The sequence below is a fragment of the Myotis nattereri genome, assembly GCF_964212035.1.
Source record: "Myotis nattereri genome assembly, chromosome: 17".
In the NCBI taxonomy this organism is placed as follows: Eukaryota; Metazoa; Chordata; class Mammalia; order Chiroptera; family Vespertilionidae; genus Myotis; species Myotis nattereri.
Window position 1 is genome coordinate 40,027,117 of NC_138092.1, and position 24,532 is coordinate 40,051,648.

The 24,532-nt window shown below is 37.0% G+C and overlaps 1 protein-coding gene across 2 annotated transcripts in view; it reads right to left on the minus strand.

Annotated features, from left to right (window-relative positions):
- Positions 1–3,238: 3,238 nt before the first annotated feature.
- UBE2W (ubiquitin conjugating enzyme E2 W) overlaps positions 3,239–24,532 on the minus strand; it is a 59,370-nt gene continuing 38,076 nt past the window's right edge. The window contains exons 4-6 of one of the 2 annotated variants that reach the window (XM_081111017.1): positions 23,000–23,155; positions 19,203–19,278; positions 3,239–4,303 (exon numbers count right to left, since the gene is read on the minus strand). In XM_081111017.1, the coding sequence (XP_080967143.1) occupies positions 4,248–4,303; positions 19,203–19,278; positions 23,000–23,155 (288 nt within the window). In that variant the 3' untranslated portion in view covers positions 3,239–4,247. Of the gene's footprint in view, positions 4,304–8,143; positions 9,927–19,202; positions 19,279–22,999; positions 23,156–24,532 lie in introns of those variants that run through there. The other variant, XM_081111018.1, reaches the window with a different exon arrangement.

The window sequence follows — 24,532 nt, forward strand, 5'->3', positions numbered from 1 at the left end:
TTTTATTGATTTTTTACAGAGAGGAAGGGAGATAGTTAGAAACATCGATGAGAGAGAAACATCGATCAGCTGCCTCCTGCACATCTCCCACTGGGGATATGCCCGCAACCCAGGTACATGCCCTTGACCGGAATCGAACCTGGGACCTTTCAGTCCGCAGGCCGACGCTCTATCCACTGAGCCAAACCGGTTTCGGCGGGAATGGGGCCTGTAGTTTTAGGACCCACATATTCTTCCCATTGAAGATGAAGCCCCATAGAGAGGTCTGGAATTCCAGTGCATGTACAGTGTCCTTGAAGATGGTGTGCACCTTCGAAGATGGTTGCCTGCAAGCTGACACATCACTGTTCCTCAGCAGGCGATTCTAATGCACCCTCAGGCCAGTCACTTCCGGATGAGGCATACATGATAAGGCCAGCTGACCCCATGGCCACGGGCCCACTCCTGCACCTCCTTTGCTGTGAAGTGAGTCTCCTGGTCAGATAGCATGTTGTGTGGACTCCATGCCTGTGGATCAGGCCTTCTCATGAGACCCGACAGTGATGTTGGCTGACTGACTCTACTGGCAGAAAAGAAAAACCGTTACCCTTTGTATTAGATTGCTAGTAAAAATTTTCACAAACTGGGAAGCTTGAACAACAGAAATTTATTCTCGGAGTTCTGGAGCTAAAAATCCACGATCAGGTGTTAGCACGGCCATGTTCTCCAAAGGTTCTGGGCAAGAATCCTTCCTTGACTTTTCCCACAGTCCTTGGTGTTTCTTCGCTTGTAGATACATCACTCATTGTTCCATGGTGTTCTCCCCTCAGATGCCTGTGTCTTCTCCAGTTCTTAAAAGGACACCACTCACACTGGATTAAGGTCCACCCTACTCCAGTATAACCTCACCTTAACTAACCACATCTTCAATGACTGTTTCCAAATACATTCTGAGGTAATGGGAGTTAGGACTTCAACATATCTTGGTAAGCAACACAAGTTAACCCATGACAGATGATAATAGGGAGGCCGATTTCAGTTTGGAAGAAGTAACTTTCCAGGAATAAGATTTATTCAGAAGTGCAGTAACTTTCTGAGGTTAACTCTCATCAGTGAAAGTGGTCAGGGGTGACTCCTTCAAAGATGTTAAAGAATGACTAATTCAATGGTTAGGTTATTCAACTAGAAAATATTTCCTTTCCAGCTGTTAGTTAATAAGCTCATGAACTAAGTAAAATTACAGCACACTGTTTCATTGGCATTGCCACCTAAAAACTTCAGTTCACATCTCTACTAATTGACTAGATAAGCTACTATACTTGGTGCTATGGGGAATACCAACGTACCTCCTCCCCCAAATTGGTTCCTCCTTTTGTGAAAGTTATCACTCCTCACTCAGTTGTCCAACTAAAAAATACAGCGTCCTGCTAAGTATAAAACTATTGACTTAGAGCATAGATTTTGGAGTCAGACTCAGACTTAAATTTCAGCTTTAAGCACGTCCATTTTCTCATTCTCCACTTCAGGTCATCATCATCATCTGCTGTTTCTATTGTTGAAAGCCGAATTCTTCTCAATTAGAGCAATTCAAGAGTTCTGATATGTATCTGTGAAACCAAAATAATCAAGACGAAGAACATATCCATCAATCATGCCCCTTCCCAACACCCCTATCCTCACACAAACTCTTACCTAATTTTTGTCACTGTAAGTTCCCATTTCCTAGAATCTTAATGTAAAGAAAATCATACAGTATGTACTTTCACCTGGGTGTTTTCACTCAGAATAATAGAAAGTGATCAATGTTGCATTCTTCAAGTTTGTTCCTTTTTTTGGGGGGGAGGGGGGTTATTGCTGAGTAGTACTCCATTGTATAGATATACCAGGGTTTGGCAACCCAGTCACCTATTGGTAGACATTTGGGATAAACTTGAGAAAAGGTTTGTGATTCTTTGTGTGGACACATGCTTTTTCTCTTGGGTAATACCCAGGGGTGAAATGGTTTATTTGTACAGTAGGTACATGTTTTACTTTTTGAGAAGCTGCCAAACTGTACTCCCAAGTGGTTGTACAATTCTACGTTCCCATCGTAGTGTAGGGAAGTTCCCATTGCTCCACATCCTTGCCAAAACTTGGTCAATGCAGCGGGTGTCTCTCGTTATTAATTCATATTCCCCTTATGACTAATGATATTGGGTAGCTTTTCATGTACTTATTTGCCATCCCTGTACTTTCTTAAGTAGCAGTTCAAAATATTAATGAAATTTGCCCATTTTTAAACTGGGTTTTCTTCATGTTATTACAGTTTTTTAAATATAGCCTAAATATAAATCCTTTACCCGATATATTTTGCAAATATATTGGCTTGCCTTTTCAGTATGTCTTTTGAAAAGTCTAAGTTTTAAATTTTGATGAGCCCAATTTAGCAATTGTTTTTGTATCACAAAGCATATCCTGGGCTTTGTTTTATGGGCAACCTTCCCTGTTATTGCCCACACAGTGGCTCAGCTTTCTAATTTCCTCCCTATTGATAAATGTCCCGAGGACAACAGGAACTTTGCTAGTGCATCTGTGGAGTGGAAACTGAGAGCCCAAAGTTGGTTTTTACTGAACGTGTGTCACTTTCACACCATTAGGTTGAAAAATTGTAAGTTGGGAACTGTCTGTACCTGTTTAATGTCCATTTTTAACCTTAATGAGTGTGAGGTTTACCTTTATGATCCTCAGATGTACTTAATTTAAAGCAAGTTCTTAACTTATGAATATATTAAAGACAAGCAATTTATCTCAGAGATATAACAAGAATATGAGAAATACCATTTTTTATTTTTTAAATATATTTTATTGATTTTTTACAGAGAGGAAGGGAGAGAGATAGTTAGGAACATCGATGAGCGAGAAACATTGATCAGCTGCCTCCTGCACACTCCCCACTGGGTATGTGCCCACAAACAAGGTACATGCCCTTGGCCGGAACCGAACCTGGGACCCTTGAGTCCGCAGGCCGACGCTCTATCCACTGAGCCAAACCGGCTAGGGCAAGAAACACCATTTTTTAAATAAAAAAGCAAACCCAATGAATTTACTTAAGAGTAATAATTTTCTGAAGGGTAATTTTCTAACTCTGGGATGAGAAGGGTAGCATGTTCTGCTCTAACACTTCACAGAGAGAGTGATTTAGATGTATGTTTCAAAACTGCTGGTGCTTGCCTAAGTTTCTTTAAAACAGCTATGATAAAAGACCAAGTACAACCAAGTTAATTCAAAAACATTTATTAAAAGCTTATATGATAGGACTATGTGCTAGGGACACACACACAGTTGGGACATTGTTCCTACAGTTAGAGTCCAGGATAGAAGACTGGTGGGGGCGGAGAGGGAAGGACAGAGGTAACATTTGAACTGGTGCTTCCGGGTAGGAAAGCAGGTGATGGATACTCCAGGGACTGCGGAGACCATCAGCAAAGTACAGGCACGCGTGTTCTGTTACTACTTAAAGAACGAGGTGTGTGGACAGCTGAAGAGCATCCAGGACACCAGGACCAAGTAGTGTAAGGGGACTGAGAAAAGGGGGAAGTTTCAGAGATGTCTTAACGACCGGCTCAACGGGGCTTAATGATGTCAGAGATGACTAGCAAGTAATGTTCAATTCCCCGTTTGGGTAACTAGATGGGACAGAATGCTGACAGGAAAGATGTTTTGGGGTTCGAGGGTAAAAAAAATTTTAATGTCAAGTTGAATACCTTTTCTGCAGGACACAGACATCCATATTAGGTTCTCGCCTGATATGACTCTACCCACATTATGTCCTTGAAGGCAAACACATCTAAAAGATATTTTCTACCGTAGTTCATTTCAACTTTCCTATTAAAATATTTTCATACTCCACTGGACTGGAAAGGGCACACAAGTATTCCCACTTATATACTCTGCCTTAATATCATACGCAATTTAAAAGATTTGTTGACAGGGATTACAAAAGGACAGAACCACTGTGGCCTTGGGCCATATTCTCCAAGCACACAAAACCCTTAGCTGCGTCACCTGACCCTTCAATTCAGTTCATGTTTGATTTTGCTGGGTGTTATATGAGTGTGACAAGTACTAAATACAGGAAGGGCTTCAAGAGAAACACTCAGTCACCCTTACACTAGTGGAGAAGTCATACCATCTATGTCAGGTAGAAATTATTCTGAGGATTACAGTGAAGGAAGAGAGTGGCATCAGAGTCCAGAGGAGATGGATCTTGCATTTATCTAAGGAGCTGCTCATCGAGCTGCAGAAACTGCCCGTTGAGATAAGACATCCTCGGGCCATAGATACCCTGTGGAAAGAACAACACTCAGACCACCGGCAGAGCACACTGGGTTTCCTCCTGCTAGGAAGAGCCGAGATGCAGAGACGGCCTTCTTCTGCTTGCTTCCTTCTCTCCTCTCATAGCTTCAGGAGTTCCTCGTTTACTTTAGGTGATGGGTCTGTATACTCAGGAAAATATCCAAAAGTTCTGTAGAGTATGCCCTTATTAATCACTCAACTTGAAGCTCAACAGCACCAGACTTCTGTTTACTCTAAGTGCCGGGTCTCTATTTCCATTTTTTCTGAAAACACCCAGTCTTTCACCAGGACTTAAAGCACGAAGAAGCACTAGAGGCACCAGGCTAAACTGCCAGGTAAAGGTGACCTGTGAGCAATACAAACAAGCCGCTCTAGCGACTGTCTCTCTGTTGCTCTCATTTGGAAATGGACACGTTACTGTTTCCATAATCTTTTAAAGATCAGTCTTTGTAAAGAAGAACTACTATAGAAATAAATTTTTACATTATCATCTATAAAGAGGTTTAATATCTCTGCAATTTAGTACTCAAGTCTACAGGAAAAAAACAGTAACAACTGCTTTATTATTAAAAGTTACTGAATTCCATGAAGCACACAATGTAATTTATATTCAACTAACAAAAGTTTGATACATGTATTTAAAAATATATAATATATAGGCTTTATCTGTCTTTAACATTTATATTCTATTTAAAAAGCAATAGCTTTACATATTTTACAACTTGGATTTATAAAATATACACATTCACCCTCTTCAAATCTTCAAGCGCAAGTTTTCATTCCTATTAATAAAATGTACAATGTGTATTTCTGAATATTGAGAGGAAAATGGTACCAAATAAGAACAAAAAAATCCATTTTGACTTATAAACATGCAGTCAATTCTAGATAATTAATTTAATAATCTATTCAAAGAATTATTTTACCTCAAGCATGACAATCCATTCCATTTATGTGAACAATCTGTGGTTAATGATGGAGAGGTTTGTATTTTCATGGTAACTGACACAATCTACCAAACTGCTTAGCAGTGTTGCTTCAGGCTCTATAATTAACGAGGCAGGATTATTTAATCTTTCCATACACCAGGAAATGTGACAAGTGATGTCATGTTGAACAAGCTAAAGCCCATGCTTCTGCCTTTGAGCTTAGAAGTAATGTAGGAACAGTTTCCTCAAAAGCCTGCCAGTGTATGTGCCAAGAGTCAGACCGAGAACCGTTTCCTTTCCCCACTAACTGCACTGCGCTCACAAAGCCGGAGCTCTCTAGGTGTGTCAGGCCAGCTTCTAGTCTGGCATTCCCTCCACACATTCAAAATGACTGCAGGTGTTACTTTTTTCTTTTTTTTAACCAACCAAGTACCTTTCATAAAAAACATATTCTTGTAAACATTCTGGAGATTCACCCCCAAATATATATTCCAATACTAACATTTTAGAATTAAAATCACAGTCAGTACCATAGAACCAGAACTTCCAACTTCAGGGAACAGATTTAGTTTGAAGGATGTGTTTAAATTCTGTGGGCCTCTAATGGTAATGATAAATGCACAGTTTATGCTGAGAAAGCAAAAGTCTCCTACAAATTATTGTTTAAAAAGAGTCCAAATCTCAAAGTGACTTAGAAACTTAAACAGAAATATACTTTTAGCAAAACAAGTAATTTAACGGAAAGGAAAAGGGAAGTAAAGGAGGAAGGAAGGAGGGAGGGCGAAAAACTTAGTCTGAAACTGCTGAAGAACAAAACACTACACACACATCTGTGAGGACACAGTGAGGAAAAAGAGGAATAAAAAAGAAAACAAAAAACAACCGACTGCAAAGAGGACTAGGACCAGTTGGTGCAGATGAAAGACACCCTCTCCACAGACCTGACTCATGCCCAACACAGAATACCAGAGCAGCCGATTCTGGTACCAAGGAAGCCTTAGAAGAGAAACGTATGGTTAAGACTGAGTTCTTTATAAAAATCAACTCGCACAATTACAAATCTAAAGCATTCAGCTAAAATATGCACAAAAAACTAAATAAAAGTGAGACCGAGAAATACAAGCAGGAATATAAAGCCTTAGAACTAGTGACACTGAATTCTTTATTTAAAAAAAGTTAACACACAGTACCTCCTCTTCTCTTCTATTTTTAGGGAGAAGCTTTAACAAGGCTTAAATATCTCAATTCTCGAAAACAATAGGCTTTTTAAAAAATAAGACTTGATTAGCAGAAACAAGTCATATGTGGTTACATACCATTTTCACATCACTATTCATTTCCATTATCTGTCAATTCATCTTTGATGTAATCTGGGGATGGTCAAGCAGCCACTAGATACCTGTTTTAGAATCTGAAAAAATTATCCACCACAGGAATCTAATGATACATTATATTGCATATATTTAAAATATCAGAAGGGAAAAAGTAATAAACTATTCTAGTTATTTTATACCAAATATGGGTATACCTAGTCAATAAGGATTAAGATCTTTCTCCAGGTGAACTGTTTAGAAAAGCTATTTTTAGCATTTGCCCCTGGGGATTAAAAAAAAATTTTTATTTCCCTGCTAGCTAAAAGAATTTACACATTACAAGTAAAGTCCTTTAGAGGTGAATATCAAATTCCTTAAGAGAACATCCACAAAATTTACTTTTAAAAAGTTTATCTTAAAAAAACTGAAAACCATTTCTCTCTTTAAAGTCTACGGCAAATACCTACTTGACGTAATAGTATTTTCCTCTTTATTTGAAAGGGCCAAGTTCCTGATCTAAGCATGCAAAATAAGGAATTGAATGCATCACTGTCTTAACAGAATTTGGCAAACCAGAAGAATGGCCTTAAAATAAATAAATAAACAAACAAACAAGAAGGAAGTGCACACTGTCTGAATGTGAGAGGGTTCTTAGGCCTCCGCAGCAGGCAGTGCCCCAGAGGGAAGAGGGAAGAGGGAAGGAGCAGGTTCCTATGTACATTTTCTTGGCATTGTGGTTGTCTTTCAACAACGTATCACAGAGAAATAGTCATTTAATTATTACAAAGCCATTAACTGCCCTTTCCAGAGCAATGACTCAGGTAAACATTTTATGTCTTCCAATAATGTGACTTACATTTAAAATTAACTCGTTAAATCTAAGTGCAAAGGACTTGTCAATGATTCCTAAGTTCAAGGGAGAAATAAAGTGTTATTTGATTGTAAATTTTGAATGGTCGGTGTTTCTATATTTTAGGATATTTCATCTTAATTTCTTCTCTTTAAACCATAAAATGTACTGAAATTATTTGGTTTTCCTCTACTTTCCTCTGCTTCATTTTAATTTTTATGGTGTCTCCATGTAGAGAGAGGTATGTTAAAATACTGTTATTCATATTTTAAAAACTCAACTGAGGTTATATCTATAATAAAGCATTGTTAATCTTTGACCTGGTATATCAATTCTTTCGGTAAATAAATGTCACAGGTCATTTTTTTAAATAAAAGGATTTTAGTAAGAGAACCAGCAGAACGAAGAGAATTTCCCCCACCCTCACCCCCGAAAAATATCAGGTTAATCAGTTTAGAGCAGTTATGTAAAATATGAAAAATACATAATTTACAGCTGCGATTTTCATATTAAAAAGCAGTTAAAAACTAAGAGTAATTCAAAGCATCTCCAAAAACATTTTCTGTCTTGGTTAAATAGGCCATCTAGTAAGACAGATAAAGACTACTGTGGGAACTTATTTATGCCTAGTGAAGAGAGAAAAAAATGTTTTTAATTTTAAAAAGTGGTAGTTGCTAACTAGCAGTATAAACAGTGTCCACAATTTGGTGGCTGGCTATAGTTTTAATTTTTTTTTTCAAGTTATTTCTAAAGCAGACGTATTTTTGAAGTCTACCCACCCCTGAGTTCAGCAATTATACTTTAGAGTGTAAAATTATATGCCCATAATTAACAACATGTACAAAGCTACAAAATGTTGTCTATACAGAGATTAAAAACAAATTTTAAAATATTACTTGCCAATTATTGATTGGACAGTTTTGCTGGGGTACATATTTCAAACCTTTCAGCCAATTGGCTTTTATTTTTAAGCCCAAATTGATTCATAAATTCACTGCAGGATATGTCAAAAGAGTGCAACAATATGCATTAGTAAAAATAACATTGTAGTAGAAACAGATTTTGCATATGTGAAAAGGTAATTTATAAAATACATTAATCACTTTTAAAAAAGAGAGCCTAGCTGCAGTATCATTAACTTACACGGTACTGAGAATTGGACCTTTCAACAATTTTTTTCCTATAGAAAAAATTTGACTGTAAAGCAAAGACTGTAAGCAAAGTCTTTTAAATAAGAAAACAAAAAAGAAATCTCTCCAGGAATAACTGTATGGTTGTGTGAGATAAATAAAATAAGTAAACATACCATTCTATAGTGTACTTCTGCCTAAATTTTAAAATAAAAATGTCCACACTCTTTGAAAAAACATTAAGCCTCTGTCAAAAATGTATTTCTTATTTTAGGGTACAGGATTGAAGGACAAGATGATAGTTACAAGTAAAGAAAATTTACAAGAAAAAAATTGACAAAAATTTTTCAATTAAAGTATTGTAACATTCAAACTTGACTTAAAACATAACAAAAGAAACAAAATGGCAAACAAAAAATGTTTTTGGGTTTTCGAAACAAATAAATGAAATAGTGTTTAGGCAGTAGGGCTCATGCTGATGGCTAGCAGGAAGTAACAGAGTGTACTCTACTTGGAAAAATCATTAATGTACAAACAAGCCCAAATTATGGACTGCAGTAATTTAATCATCACTGCCATTTTTCTTCCAAAATAAAGCCTTGATTAAACCATTCATACCCTATTATTACTCATACCTTTACTTCAAAGATTAAAGGAACTATATACAACAAATGAATTTATTTTCACCATAGGGATAACATATTGTACCTCTCTGCCAATGTTACTTGAAAACCTTCCATGTCAAAACAACTTGACAGTAGATATAAACAATTCAATAAATACGCAATGATCTTTCATTACAGTCCTTTGAAGATGCATGTTAATTCATGCTGTTAACCTTAGGATCACAGTGCATAGAATCCAAATAGAAGCAAGTTGGGGTGACTTTCAAAGTAATATTGGATCCCTCACTTTATTTATAATCCCACGAGAACCGTTACGTTAATGTCCCAGGCCCCGTCATGCATTAATCACTGGGTGGCAGGAGTTAATGAAAATTTTTCCTGTTATGACGTCCATTGCCGGCAATGAACGTCCCAAAACCGTCAAGGAAGTCATTGTTATTGCACAATACATGAGGACCTGGAACTTTTCCAAAAGCTTAAAAAAATAAAAATAAAAAATGGAATTATATTTGACATTTCCTGACACCTGCATTAATACTGTATGACTAATAAAAGCATGTCAGCTGCCTGGACTGAACCAGCGATCAACATGCGCCCAGAATGCACACGAGTAAAAATGCAGTAAAAGGAAGTAGTCTTCATTGCCTATAGGTCACTTCCAGTCAAAGGTTAAAGTTCAAAGACTGAATGATCAAAGTGCTCATTTTCTCAGTAGGACTATCTTCTGCTAGGAGGATGATAATAGTGGCATCAACAAGTATCATCTTGAAGAAAAGGAGAAAAAATATAATTAAAAAAGTCAAGCATGTGTTAGTAAAATCTGTAAGTTAGTCTAACAAAAAAATAATTTCAAGTATCAAGAACACTTAGGTTTACATATCTGACTTGCTTCACCCAATCCCTGCAAATAAAAAAGTTCAATTTGTGTTCATTTATATAGTGACAAACAAATCAAGTCCTATTTTTTCAGGGAAATGGTAGTTCATACAAATCTTAAAATGACGTATTAATAGTACATTAGCTCTATTTAAAATAATAAATTAATATATGTTAGCACATATTCAGGATTTACCAGTCTTAAGAGACTTCTTTTATGGGGAACAATTTAAAATGATAACAAGATAAGAAGTACACCCCTGAGGAACAATGCCATGCTATTTAACACAGAACAAACAAGTCATGTCTTCAGTCTTTTGAAGGAAGTAACTTCACAAAGGAGGTACAATCTCCACATCAATCAAATAACATCATTAAAAAAAACCCACGCCCTAACTGGTTTGGCTCAGTGGATAGAGCGTCGGCCTGCGGACTGAAGGGTCCCAGGTCCCAAGGGCACATGCCCTGGATGTAGGCTTGATCCCCAGAAGGGGGTCTCCAGGAGGCAGCTGATCCATGATTCTCTCTCATCATTGATGTTTCTATCTCTCTCTCTCTCCTTTCCTCTCTGAAATCAATAAAAATATATTAAAAAAAAAAACAAAACACCACCCAGAATTATTTAGTAACTCCTTCTCGTAGCCTCAACATTATATTTTTCTAATACGTAGCATCATCTTCTGGGTTCATGACTTGTTTTACAAGATTTATTTCACAAAACATATCTGAAGGATTTATTTTGAGGATTGGTTATTCTTCAGAAAGAAGCTAGACTAGTGGCAACTACTAGAGTTGTTAAAGCTTTCTAACAGAAAATTCTGAAAAATTGGCTAAAATATTTTACAAACCTTTCCATGTTTGGATCAATATATTGCTATTAACATTCCCATTCATAAAGACTCAATGAGAACTAAAAACCAGTAAACTGACTTCTATCCTAGACAAACTAATGGAATATTCTGTGATCCTACACCTTCTTTTAAAACATATTTTTATTGATTTCAGAGAGGAAGGGAGAGGGAGAGAAAGCTAGAAAAATCAATGATGAGAATCATTAATAGGCTGCTTCCTGCACACCCCCTATGGGGACTGAGCCTGCACCTCAGGCATGTACCCTTGACCGGAACCGAACCTGGGACCCTTCAGTCCACAGGCCAACACTCTATCCACTGAGCCAAACCAGCTATGGCTGTGTTCCTACACCTTAAGGGTAATCTAAAGGGTGAAACAGACTAGATTTTTAAAATAAATCACATCTAAATTAGAATCCTTTAATAAATAACAAATATTTAAGAAGCTGATGTGGCTCAATGGTTGAGTGTCAACCTAAGAACCAGGTGGTCAAGGTTCAATTCTCAAACAGGGTACATGCCTGGGTTGCAGGACCGATCCACCATGTGGGTTGTGTGGGTTGTGCACGAGGCAGCCAATCAATGATTCTCTCTCATCGTTGATGTTTCTATCTCTCCCACTTCTGTCCTCTCAGAAATCAAAATATATATATATATATATATATATATATATATATATATATATGAAAACAAGTGGATAGTTCATAGCCTCTAAGTGTCACAACTTGAAACTGTTTCTTAAATCAGTGTGGAAATGGGAAAAAGAGGAAATATTAGTTATGGATGTACAGACTTAAGAATATGAGTAAGTTCCTTAAAATATCACTTCTCCAGTAGTATATTTCATTATACTAGAAATTAATACTAAAACTAATCACACTTAAATCTCTAAGCTAAGAGATAGCACTAAACTCTAATATGTCAAACTACTGAGGATAAACTTTAGCGTCATGTCATGTGAAAAAGTATGCACTAAGTGACAGATAAAATCAAGTCAACATAAAGTTACCCAGCAATAAGTTTTTTTAAAGATATATTTTATTGATTTTTTACAGAGAGGAAGGGAGAGGGATAGCGTTAGAAACATCAATGAGAGAGAAACATTGATCAACTGCCTCCTGCAGACTCCCTACTGGGGATGTGCCCACAACCAAGGTACATGCCCTTGACCAAAATCGAACCTGGGACCCTTCAGTCCATAGGCCGACACTCTAGCCACTGAGCCAAACCGGTCAGGGCAACAGTAAGTTTTTATTTCCAAAGACACATCATCTTTGATAGGTGGTACCATAAATGTACCTTTATCAGGTTGTTCATTCTGGAAGTTTTCCAGGACAATAGGCTGATGTAGAATGTGCTACCAACATCCAAAATGACTGAGAGATCGATGCAAAGCTATTCTTCCTATCTTGATTCCCATGTTGGGTCAGATGTTAAAAGAAATGTAAAACTAATGCAACATTATCTGCCTTGAGTACTGTATCCTTCCTAAATAAGTTCTGAAAATGGAGTTCAATTAAACATGACAACTCCACGATGGCTGTATGGCATCAAGAGTCAGTGAGCAAACATTTAAGTACAGAGACAGGTACAAGCAAAAGCCATGGCCACCTTCTCCTTAAAAAAGAAGACGCGCCTCTAAGCAGCAAAAAATTCATTGTTAGAAGGAACACAGCGTCCTGGCTAAATGAAAGGGTTCTTGGATATCAGAAATGGCTTACAAAAGAATAGTTGTTATAGTGAACCCATCTTGGATCAAAACAAATATAAGTCTACAAAAGGTACTGAAAGAACACAACATATTTAACCTCCTGGCTAATGTATTTGTGGCAAGATGATGTCCTAAAAAAAAAAATCTATTAACCATTTAAATTTTTTCTGGAACTGCAGAAGCCCCTCCTAAAATTATATTCTCAAACAGCATATACAAATCACCAGTTCCAAACAGGTGACACCTACCATGGCTAACTTCACTGGGTTCTGGGAAACATGAATGGGAGAGAACTATATTAGAAGAAGGTCATTTAGTTTTCCCCAGAGTACAATTACCATCACATTATACTGGAAACCATCCTCCTGAATATTCCCAGGTACAGAAGATTAGAAGAAAAGGGATACAGGATAAGATCAGTAGATATGAAGTGGGATGCTACCTCCAAGAAAGACAAAAATCAATCTTTATAGTTCGATTAGTCTCTCAACAGTTTAGGGAATTAAAGTTTTCCTTTGATAAACCAATTCAAGAAAGATTTCAGATCAGACAATAAAACTGTTATAAAGGGCAAAAAACTGTTAAAACTAGTATAAAAGTTTGGACTCATCAATTTAGAGTTCAAAAAGGTAGCACAGCCGTAACTGGTTTGGCTCAGTGGATAGAGCGTCGGCCTACGGACTGAAGGGTCCCAGGTTCGATTCCAGTCAAGGGCATGTGCCTTGGCTGTGGGCACATACCCAGTGGGGGGTGTGCAGAAGGCAGTTGATCGATGTTTCTCTCTCATCTCATCGATGTTTCTAACTCTCTATTCCTCTCCCTTCCTCTCTGTAAAAAATCAACAAAATATATATATTTTTAAAAAGGTAGCACAAATAAGAAGGTTCACAACTAATGTAGATAAATCTATGAATTTATAAGGCAAGGAGAAAAAGAGTTTGTTAATACTAGTTTGAGATTAATTTTATGTTCTTATTCCCTTATAATCCTGCAGGAAATGTTTCAGCCAAATGGAACCAGAATGTAGTCAATAGTTTTGCAAAAGACATTCTTCTGCTCCTTATCAGTTTACTGAATAAAACATATAAACATTATGCCAATTTATTTCCTATAAGCCTAGTTTTCTGGAGCCAATACTCGAAAGCAGTCTTAAGCTATATTGTTTAATAATCTATCACCTTAAGAAAAATGCTTCAGTAACCACACATCTGTACTCCTATCTATAGAAAGCAGTAATTTAAGAAACTAAGTTGTAAATGTTTTATATTAATTCCAGAAAGCAAATGGATATTAATGGATTCTACTTGACTGCTAGCTCACTGAAAGTTTTTATAATCTCATAAAAATATTCTTTCTTATCTTTTTCAAGAACAATTGCGTCTGCTTTATAATATAGAAAGTTGAGGCTCAATCATTCATTCACTTGTACACTGAACTGGATACAAACTTGTCTTCTAAGAAGATTCTAGCTCTCAATCACAGGCAAATCCCACAGACCCTCAGTATGCTGAGATAAACTGTCCGTTCAATACGTATTTAGCAGTGACTAGGCTAAATTTCAAGGTATGCTAACTAATAAAGCAGAAGATGACAAATTTAAGCTGAGGTGCTTTTTTTTCAAGAACCCAACACTGGTAATATCTGGCAGCTCAATTTTAGTGTGTCAGCTGAGTCCCCCTCTTCTAAAACCAGGAGATAGAAACTAAATTTCAGATTTGTTTTTCATTAATAGTGCCTTCATCCTGCATCCAGAAACCCCCTCTGAAGTACACATGAATCACCAGTCTAAACCCAAAACCTCTCCTGTCTCTTTGGCTACACTTGACACATATTCTGACCCACGCTGATCCAAGGATGTTAGTTAGCACCACAGAGCAGGGCTGTGGAGCTCCATACCTGAAGCCTACCATTCTGCATGTTTCTAGAAACTGAAATGTTAAGTGTTTCAGGGAGTTCATCCAATTCCAAGCAAATCTTTGTTTAGTCTCATCTTTCTGTTTAGCTTTGCTGGCAAACTTTGTAATCCTTTCAGAATTAGATGCTGCTAAGAAGTAACAAAAGATCATCTGTCTTGGTAACTTGGTTATAAAGAGAACATGATCAATGAAGACCTTTTGGAACTAAAGCAGCTAAGCAGAATACAAACACCTAAGACTTGAGGTATTCTACTTTATAAGTGAGTACGATTACCTTATTGATAAGATTTTCCAAAGTCAATTACAATGTCAAGGTAGGCTATTTTTCACATTGCCCAAAACTGTTAATTATTCTTAAGTGTAAAAAGAAGACACTATATGCTACCCAGCTGACATACTTCATCTTTTTAAAGATGAAAAAAATGTTCAAAGAAGATTCTCTGCATGTACTGACCCACACTGGACAGAGCAGTTGCTCTACCATCACAAAATAATCTACTAATATTACTCTTCCCTGATTTCACAACAGGCTCACTCATGGAGCAAAATTGTTGATTTAAGGGTAATTGTGGGAAGGGAATGATTTATACTTACAGGGTTCAAGAAAACACACTGAGGTAAGAATGGTCACTATAAGTTAATGAACTGAGGATGTTCGAAATAATTATCTGTGAATGAAAAAGAACATGTGTTCTGGGGGTAGGATACTATCCCAGGACTGAAACTGGACTAGGGTAGTTGAATTAGAATCCAGTGCTTTTAAAAAATGGCTTATTTGTATTTTAGGGGGAGGGATAGGAAGAGGGGATACTTTTAATCTGTTTATTGAGAAAATTAATTCCGATATAAACCCTGGACTATTTTACATTAAGAGGTAAATTTAATTTAAAAAGTCTCTCTTGGCCTGGCCGGCGTGGCTCAGTGGTTGAGTATCAACCTATGAACCAGGAGTTCACAGTTCAATTTCTTGTCAGGGCATATGCCCAGGTTGCAGGCTGAACCCCCAGTGGGGGGGGGGGGGGGGGGGGAGAGAGGGGATGCAGGAGGCTGCCAAACGATGATTCTCTAATTGATGTTTCTATCTCTCTCCCTCTCTCTTCCTTTCTGAAATCAATAAAAATATGTATTTTTAAAAAGCAAATCTCTTTTCTTGGCACTTTTTGGCCAACCTAGAGATGATCCATCTGAAAATATTAAAAGACTTTTCTAGTTTATTTATGAAAGTACAGATTTCTCAGAAAGTAACTGATAAAAACTATTAATATCAAAATAACTTCTATTATAAGTGTATTTTATTTTAAAGAACTGATTTTTATATTTTTAGTATCACTGTGGCTTTTCTCCATTTCTTATCAAAAAAATAGGTAACAGCCCTAACCGGTTTAGCTCAGTGGATAGAGCATCAGCCTGAGGACTGAAGGGTCCCGGGTTCGATTCCGGTCAAGGGCATGTACCTTGGTTGTGGGCACATCCCCAGTGGGAGGTGTGCAGGAGGCAGCTGATCGATGTTTCTCTCTCATCGATGTTTCTAACTCTCTATCTCTCTCCCTTCCTCTCTGTAAAAAATCAATAAAATATATTTAAAAAATAAAACACGGGTAATAAATTCTGGACGTATTTTCAGATAAAAGGCTTCTCAATCAATCCTATATAATAAAAGGCTAATATGCAAATCGACCGAACAGCAGAACAACCGGTCGCTATGATGTGCACTGACCACCAGGGGGCAGACACTCAAGGGAGGGGCTACCTCCTGGTGGTCAGTGTGCTCTGACAGGGGGAGTGCCGCTCAGCCAGAAGCCCTGGCCAGGCTCATGGCTGGCAAGCGCAGTGGCAGTGGTGGGAGCCTCTCCTGCCTCCGTGGCAGTTTGACATCCCCCGAGGGCTCCCTGACTGCGAGAGGGCGCAGGCTGGGCTGAGGGACACCCCCCACCACCACTCGAGTGCACAAATTTTGTGCACCAGGCCTCTAGTTTACCATATTTACAAATCTTATATACAAAAAGACCTAGAAAAGTCTAACTGTATTGCAATGTCTATTATTACATTAATATGTTTTGGTGTATGGTAGACTAATTTTCCTTCATTATCTTTTAGTTGAAAGTTCAAACTGATTTTTTCACCTGTCATTTTTTCCCAAACCTTTTAAAACACTCACCCTATCATTCCATTGCATTTTTACTGAATTACATTAAACCTATAATTTTTCAAGAATACACATTTTTGGGGAAAGCATTTGAGACCTTGCTCTCCAACATGTCATGTCATCAGTTTGGTTCAAATAAACTCATAAAAAATTACATTTTAAAAATAATACTGGGCCGAAACCAGTTTGGCTCAGTGGATAGAGCGTCGGCCTGCAGACTGAAGGGTCCCGGGTTCGATTCCAGTCAAGGGCATGTACCTTGGTTGTGGGCACATCCCCAGTAGAGGGTGTGCAGGAGGCAACTGATCGATGTTTCTCTCTCATCGATGTTTCTAACTATCTCTCTCCCTTCCTCTCTGCAAAAAATCAATAAAATATATATTTAAAAAAAAAATAATAATAATACTGGTTTCTCGTTAAAATATTTTCTCACAGCTCTTAACAGTTTTATTATTTTTTTTCTTCTAAGTCTCTATATGTATTTCTCATTAACATTACCCCAAATATTCCTTTTTTCTGTGGCTCTTCTTTCATTGTGCTTCCTAAACTGTACCTGCTGGAATAGTGCTATTGTACTGACTCCAGTCATCTTTTATTTCAACACCTTGAGAACTCCTATTATTTATTATTTTTTAAATCTTTATTGTTTAAAAGCATTACATATGTCCCCTTGAGAACACCTATAATTTAAAAAATTTTTTTAAAGAATGAAAAGGAAACAGTAGTAAGGAAAATTGTTTATGGAGTCAGAGGTCCTGAATTGCAACACGGTTTCATTACTTCTTTTGTTTTTGTTGCTTCTGTTGTTGTTTCCAGATTTATTGAGGTATAATTGACAAATGAAATTGTCAGATTTTTTTGTAAGTTTTTAATAGACTCAAATTAATTGAGGTAACAGGTTTCATATTGGATAGAAAGATAAGGGGGAAAGGCTCCATTCCTTTTCAATAGTTTTGTCAGTTCTAATTCTTATTAGATAACATTAAAACAAAAATCAAAACAAAGGAAACACTCTTATGTATATAACTAGAGGCCCGGTGCACAAAAATTTGTGCACTCGGGGGGGGGGGGTCCCCTCAGCCCGGCCTGTGCCCTCTCACAGTCTGGGACCCCTTGGGGGATGTCCACCTGCTGGCAGTCAGACATCACTCTGGCAGCCCGGGAGCCCTCGGGGGATGTCCACTTGCCAGAGGGGAGCAGGCCTAAGCTGCAGTTGGACATCCTTAGCGCTGCTGAGGAGGCGGGAGAGGCTCCCGTCACCACTGCTGTGCTGGTAGCCATCAGCCTGGCTTGTGGCTGAGCAGAGCTCCCCGTGGGAGCGCACTGACCACCAGGGGACAGCACCTGCATTGAGCGTCTGTCCCCGGGTGGTCAGTGTGTGTCACAGTGACCAGTCATTCTCAGTCGCTCTGCTGTTAGGGTCAATTTGCATATTACCCTTTTATTATATAGGATAGAGGCCTGATGCACGGGGTGGGGGCCGGCTGGTTTGCTCTAAAGGGTGTCCCGGATCAGGATGGGGGTCCCGCTGGGGTGCCTGGCCAGCTTGGGTGAAGGGCTGATGGCTGTTTGCAGACTGGCCAAGCCCCCCAGCTATCCAAGCTACCAGCCTCTCCTTTTTTTCTTTTTTCTGGGATTTATTTATCTTTTATAATTGAAACTTTGTAGCCTTGAGCGGAGCGGAGGGCTGGCCAGGGCAGGCGGGAAGCTTGGCTTCCTCCATCGCCAGGTGCAAACCAAGCCTCCTGCTCACTCCAGCTCTGTGGCCTCCGCCATCTTAGTTGGGTTAATTTGCATACTCACTCCTGATTGGCTGGTGGGTGTGGCTTGAGCATAGCAGATGGGCAGTTAATTTGCATGTTTCTCTTTTATTATATAGGGTGTCACAGGGGGTGTGTTTTGTTCACTTGCTTCAAAAAGTATATTGAGAATATCAATTTTTTGTCTTTAATTTTAAGCATTTCTGGCAAAGCAGTAAGGTCAGTTTAGAAAAGATGCCAGCAGCTTTCAATTATAAAAGCTACCATCACCCTCCCCACAAGAACAGAAATGTAAAATTATAGAGAGTACTGTATACATAACTTCACATTTTTTGAGGAATAACTATTAGAGGAGGAAGCACTTTCTTTAATTTGATGGGTCAGCTCTAACAATGTGGCTCCCCCTCCCAGAGAACAGCACCAAAACTGAAGGAGTACACAGGCATCAAAACCTCTATTTCAAACATCAGGTTTCCCAACAACTAGCTCTAATTTGATCTAAACATTATTAAGGACTTCTTTTTTTGTAATATAATGGTAGTTTCAAAATGTTAAAGCAATTTTAGATTTTACTTGTATGATGGTTATAATTTTATGTGCCCCATTAAGAAGCTAGTATAACTTGCCCATAAAATATCTTAAAGTATTTTTAAAAATTTTTCTCCATATTATAAAAAATTCAACATTAATTATATTCCCTTCTTTTTTTCAAGCAAAAAGATATATAATTTTTCAAATCAAAATGCTAAAAAGTTATTATTCTAAAATAAAACTGCTTACCATGATACCACCATTTTGTTTTCTTTGGATTCTTGTTACATGTTCGAACATAAAAAGAATTATCTGGTGGTCGTCTCTGAAACAAAAAAGCGTTTAAATAGATAAGAAGTTGTAAAATAGAAAAGCATAAGGGAAAGACAGATTTAATAAAAGCTTTAGCAAAACTATTATAGAATGCATAAAAAAAGAATATAACTACTGATGGCATAAATGAAAGAAACCCTAGGGACTGTAGACATTTGACACTAAAATTGCTTTTAAAAAACTAGAAGTGTGTGGTGTAGCTTGAGTTAGGCTCCTGTGGGATTACTAGAGAATGAATATCAACTAGTAGTGGCATCATTAGGTTGTAAGAAATTCTGGTTTCATTTATCTTGTCTCCCTAGAAATAAGTTAATAATTACTTTTGTGAGGTAATTAAAACAAAAAAGTCTACCCAATTAGGTTTGTCTGAGAAAACTAATGCAACTTATACATCTCAACAAAGGAATTTACTTTTCTGTAAGATCACCAAGGACAGACCATAGGACTCAGTTTCCAAATAATATGAGAAAAAAGGGGAAAAGATATATTGGCATTTCTGCTGTACATATATATGCCTTACTGGAACCATACTACAAACAGATGGCAGCTTTGCAAGGGATATACTAGTACATCAGAAACAGTGATGCCAACACTGAAGATAGATTATAGAAAAGAGCTGTCCTGAAAACTGTTGTATATTGATCAAGTACAAGGAATAGGTGACACTAAAGATTTGGAAACAGGTCAAACCTGTACTAAAGTCATGGAGGGTAGGTTTGTAGCTAATAGGATAGGCTCAAGCACAATTCAATGGAGAACAGGACTACCTAGAGACAGCAGGAAGGAAAACAGGCACCTCATCTAAAACTCACATATACGACTCTAATCTTAGTCGAGCCTCATAATGCCCCTATTTGTTAATATTAATTTAACAAAAGGGAAGAGTAGAGCATAAGATGTACAACTATCCCAAGGTTACCCTGTTAATACTGTCTGAGGAAATTCCTGAAAAATTATGACATTAGATGCCTGACTACTTCAAAGACTAGATGATCTGCTGTTGCTTGTCCTGCAAAGTCATAACCAGTGCTCATATGGAATAAATTGCTACTACTATGGCAAATAATTTCACAAACTACTTTTATGTATATTTACTAAAACCCAATTTAAAAAAAAAAACTTATTCTATTTGCTTAAGTCAAAAATATAACCTAACTGGTAAGTGCCCAAGGAAATTGTGTTCTTAGAAAAAATAAACTATATATAAAGATGGATTACCAAATTGTTTTAGAATAGGGACACAGGCTGGGAAGTTTGGACTATATATATTATAAGGGCACTGAGAATAAAGGGTAGATTACTAAAAAACCCCTGGTCTCAAATCTACTAACACCTACTGACATAACAGATTTACTAGTAAATACCTTCAGTTTAGGAAATCATTCTTGACTATGAAAAGGGAATCTGGAACACAACAATTGTAACTAAATCTAAATTCTCAAAAGCCTATAATAAAAATTAAAATTTGCATTAAAAAAGAGTCAACTAATAAAGTGAAACTCATACAACCATGTCCACCACAGAATACCATTCACCTGCTTTACTAGAAGAGTTTTCGGTGAATATTTAAAAGACTTTTTAAAGCTTATTTGAAGCGAGAGCACCTCAATGACAAAGCAAGTTTCCAATTTGTAATCTACTACTTAGCACAGTAAAAATAGCATAGAGTAGGTACCTAATAAATGTTTGCTGAATTTCATTATATTTCACAGAGTTAATGCTGCCAGATGCTGACTTCCAGAGTACCATCTTTGTTGAATACATTATAGTTTATACAATATAATATAGCTTATCAATAATTCAAATGGAATGGCTAGTCTTATATACGAAATATCGAAGAAATGGTAGGAAACAACTAAATATGAGGGGAATGGTGAAGCTTAGAAAAAGATGAAGGAGACAGAGAATATAGTAATTTTCTAGTTTTTAATAGTAAATCAATAAATTTAAATGTAAACAAAAGTTAATCATCAGGTATATGCAAGAGCTATGTCAGGTATCACTAGTATTCACCTCTTAGCTTTCCTTATTCAATCCTGTTACTGCCTCACCTATCTATAGATATTAAACATTAGCAGGGACATAGAAACCCTAGTCATAGCAAACTGCTCTGTTCTACTAAAAGCTTAAAACTGGTATGTGTCCTGGGGAAGAAAATATGGAAGTAATAAAGGAGTAAGACTTATTTCCAAAGCCCTTGGGGTTTACTAAAGCTCAAATGTAGTATTAAAATGGAGCTTAGAAAAGAGCAAAGAGGAAACTCAAGTTAAAAAGCGATACTAACATATGTACTCTATTTATCTCTTCTAAGATGTACATTTTTCTTGCAGTTTAATATTCTTGAATGGAGATACATGTCTTAACTAATGGTGTGTCACAAGTTTAAATGCCCCAGTTAATTTCCTTTCTTATATAGTATATAAAAGTGCATTTTAAGGGCTCTTAATGCTATAATTTGAAAAAAACACAATCTAACCCATTATTTACCATGCCCAGTTGAACAAACCCTTTTTTTTTTCTTTTTAAACCTAACACCAAGAAACTTGTTATGGAACTAACATCCCAAGAAGCTTACTTTGCAAACAGTGGCTTAAAGTGCTTGAGTCGAGATAACCCACTGTTTAAAAATAGAGTACTCTGCTAGCCAGTTTGGCTCAGTGGATAGAGCGTTGGCCTGTGGACCAAAGGGTCCTGGGTTCGATTCTGGTCAAGGGCATGTACCTCGGTTACAGGCTCCTCCCCTGCTTGGGCCGTGGTCAGGGAGCATGCAGGAGGCAACTAATTGATGTGTTTCTCTCACATCGATATTTCTCTCTGTCTTTCCCTCTCTCTTCCACTCTATCTCTAAAAATCAATGGACAAGTATCTTTGGGTGAGGATAAAAAAAATTAAAATAAAGTCCTATCTTAAAAGTTCTCTAAATACCAATTTAATAAACATGACAGTCAGTTCAATTTGGAAACAGAAAAGTAAATAACCTCTCAGCTCTCTAATCTCAAGGAGAAGTTTGTTTCTTCTGTAAACAGAATACAAAGGAAAGCCCCATGGGGAAGTAAGGCTTTAAAAACGTAGCACTCTATGAATATTGTGCCGCACTAATCCTCAAGTGGGAGTGACAAGGGGACCAGAAGTGCAGAGGATTTAGGGTCTTTGAAAAGATATCCTAAATATTAACTCATGTGACTTTTGTTTTTGGTCTTATTCTCCTCTGCATCAGACAAAGAACCTGTGGATTTGTAAAGGAGAGTAAGAGGAAAAGTCCTAAAAATTCTCCTGATAATCTAGTCTGCCGCCTTCAACCTAATCATTATGATAGCAAAGCCCCGGTTCCTGGGAAATGCCCTGAAAGAGGCTATAGGGTGAGAGCCAGCACAGGGAAGAAAGAGGAGTAGGGAACTCCCTTATGATGCTTGTTCTTGGGGCTTTTCACTCTGAAATCTAGAAACAAGAATTTCTTGTACACTTTTGCCTCGTGCATGTTTTTAGAGATAAAATCCAGACTGTTTAGAACATCTGCAGGTATTTTCTGTTTAAGAAATATAAAACAATGTCTAACTTCTATTTGGGATGAAAGATTATCAAAACACGCATTCCCTATAACTTTATAATAAAAAACATTAAGTCCTTCCTTCAAATAAAACGTGTATGAAAATAGTTTCTCTACCTAAACTGAAAGAAGAGACATTACCTGGAATAATTCTGAAAAGTCCTACCTTTTCTTTGCAGCTGGAAAGCATGCTAATAATGCTAAGACAAACTGATTGGACTGAGAGCGCTGGGGACCAGTCTTCTGTTAGAATGGATAAACAGATATGACCATTGCTATAAACATGAGGATGAACGGGAATATTTTCACCAGTAAACATGACCTAAGAAAGAATAAAATTCCATTAACATGCAAATATTCTGTATGACAAAAAAAAAAGAAATCCCCACATATCTTAGTATTTTTAAAACCAAATTAAAAATAAACAAAAACAGTGCCAGGAACAAGTTAAATAACTGCTTTTTTATTCTCATGAATTCAGTAAATACTGGTTTCACTGTATGAATGCCCATATCATCGGGGGAGGGGAACCCCAAATTATCTATTTTATATTTCAGTTATTTTTCAAATCCCCTATAAATATTTTCAAATTACCATGTAATTTTAGACTAGTAAAAGTCAACTCTCGATTTTTAAGAATGGTTTTTCAAATTCTATTCACTGCTCTCTGCATTTGATTTGTATAGAAATCAAATACAATAAAATTCTGAACAGAAAGTATTCAATTTTGAGACAATATGAGTTATAGTTTGGAGGAACACTCCTTCCACCTGTAACAATGCTACCACCTCAGGTGCTCTATGCAGAAGGAAATGACTGCAACATATTCCACCTCCTCTAAACTTACACATCCATTATGATGGGCACAAATTACTACTTATTAGTCAGTAAATAACTATGCGCCTAGACCAAAATAAAAAACACAAATCTGGGGGGGGGGGGGGTTGAATGAGACTCTCAATTACTTGCTGTTTTTCTCTGCCTTTTCTTTTACTCAATTCTTATAATAGTTTTTCCTTTCTCCATCTTGCTTCTACACTATTTTGAAAGGTAATAAACCTATTATTTCCTTCCTTTGCCCTAATAATTCAACAAATATCCTAATAGTAGTGTTTCTTATACATATCTACCTAAGCATCTGAAAAGGAAGGAGAGTAGATCCATGTATCCTGAGGAATTTATAAGCATAGCCCAAAGTAGGTCAAAGACAATAAAAGTTATTTTTAAGAATGTTTGTTACTTCATATTAAATTACTTATTTTAACATGGAAGTTAATTCACCAATCTTTAACTGAATTTTATTTTGCAATAAAATGTACCATTTTTATTCTGTTGTTTAGTATTCATTCCTAATTCCCCAACCTGGCCTTTAAAAAAATTACCTGAAGTTGTGGCTAAAAATACAAATTCAAGGACCCCACTTTCATAGATTTTGAATCAGTAGGTATAGTGGGATTATTATAAAGCTCATCAAATATAAACCAGTAGTTTCCAAACAAGACTTACAGTATTTTTCTCAGTCCTGCAAACTGCCTCACTCTTGAATATAGCAGAATCTTAGTAAAAAGAAACTTTACCTTAACTTATGACAGAAACTGACGAAGCATACATTGTTCTAGGCATACCTTTCCTTCCCTTTAGAAAGAAAAGAGCCAGTGAAATAAATGTGGCCAGTGTAAAGTATGTCATAATTTAATAT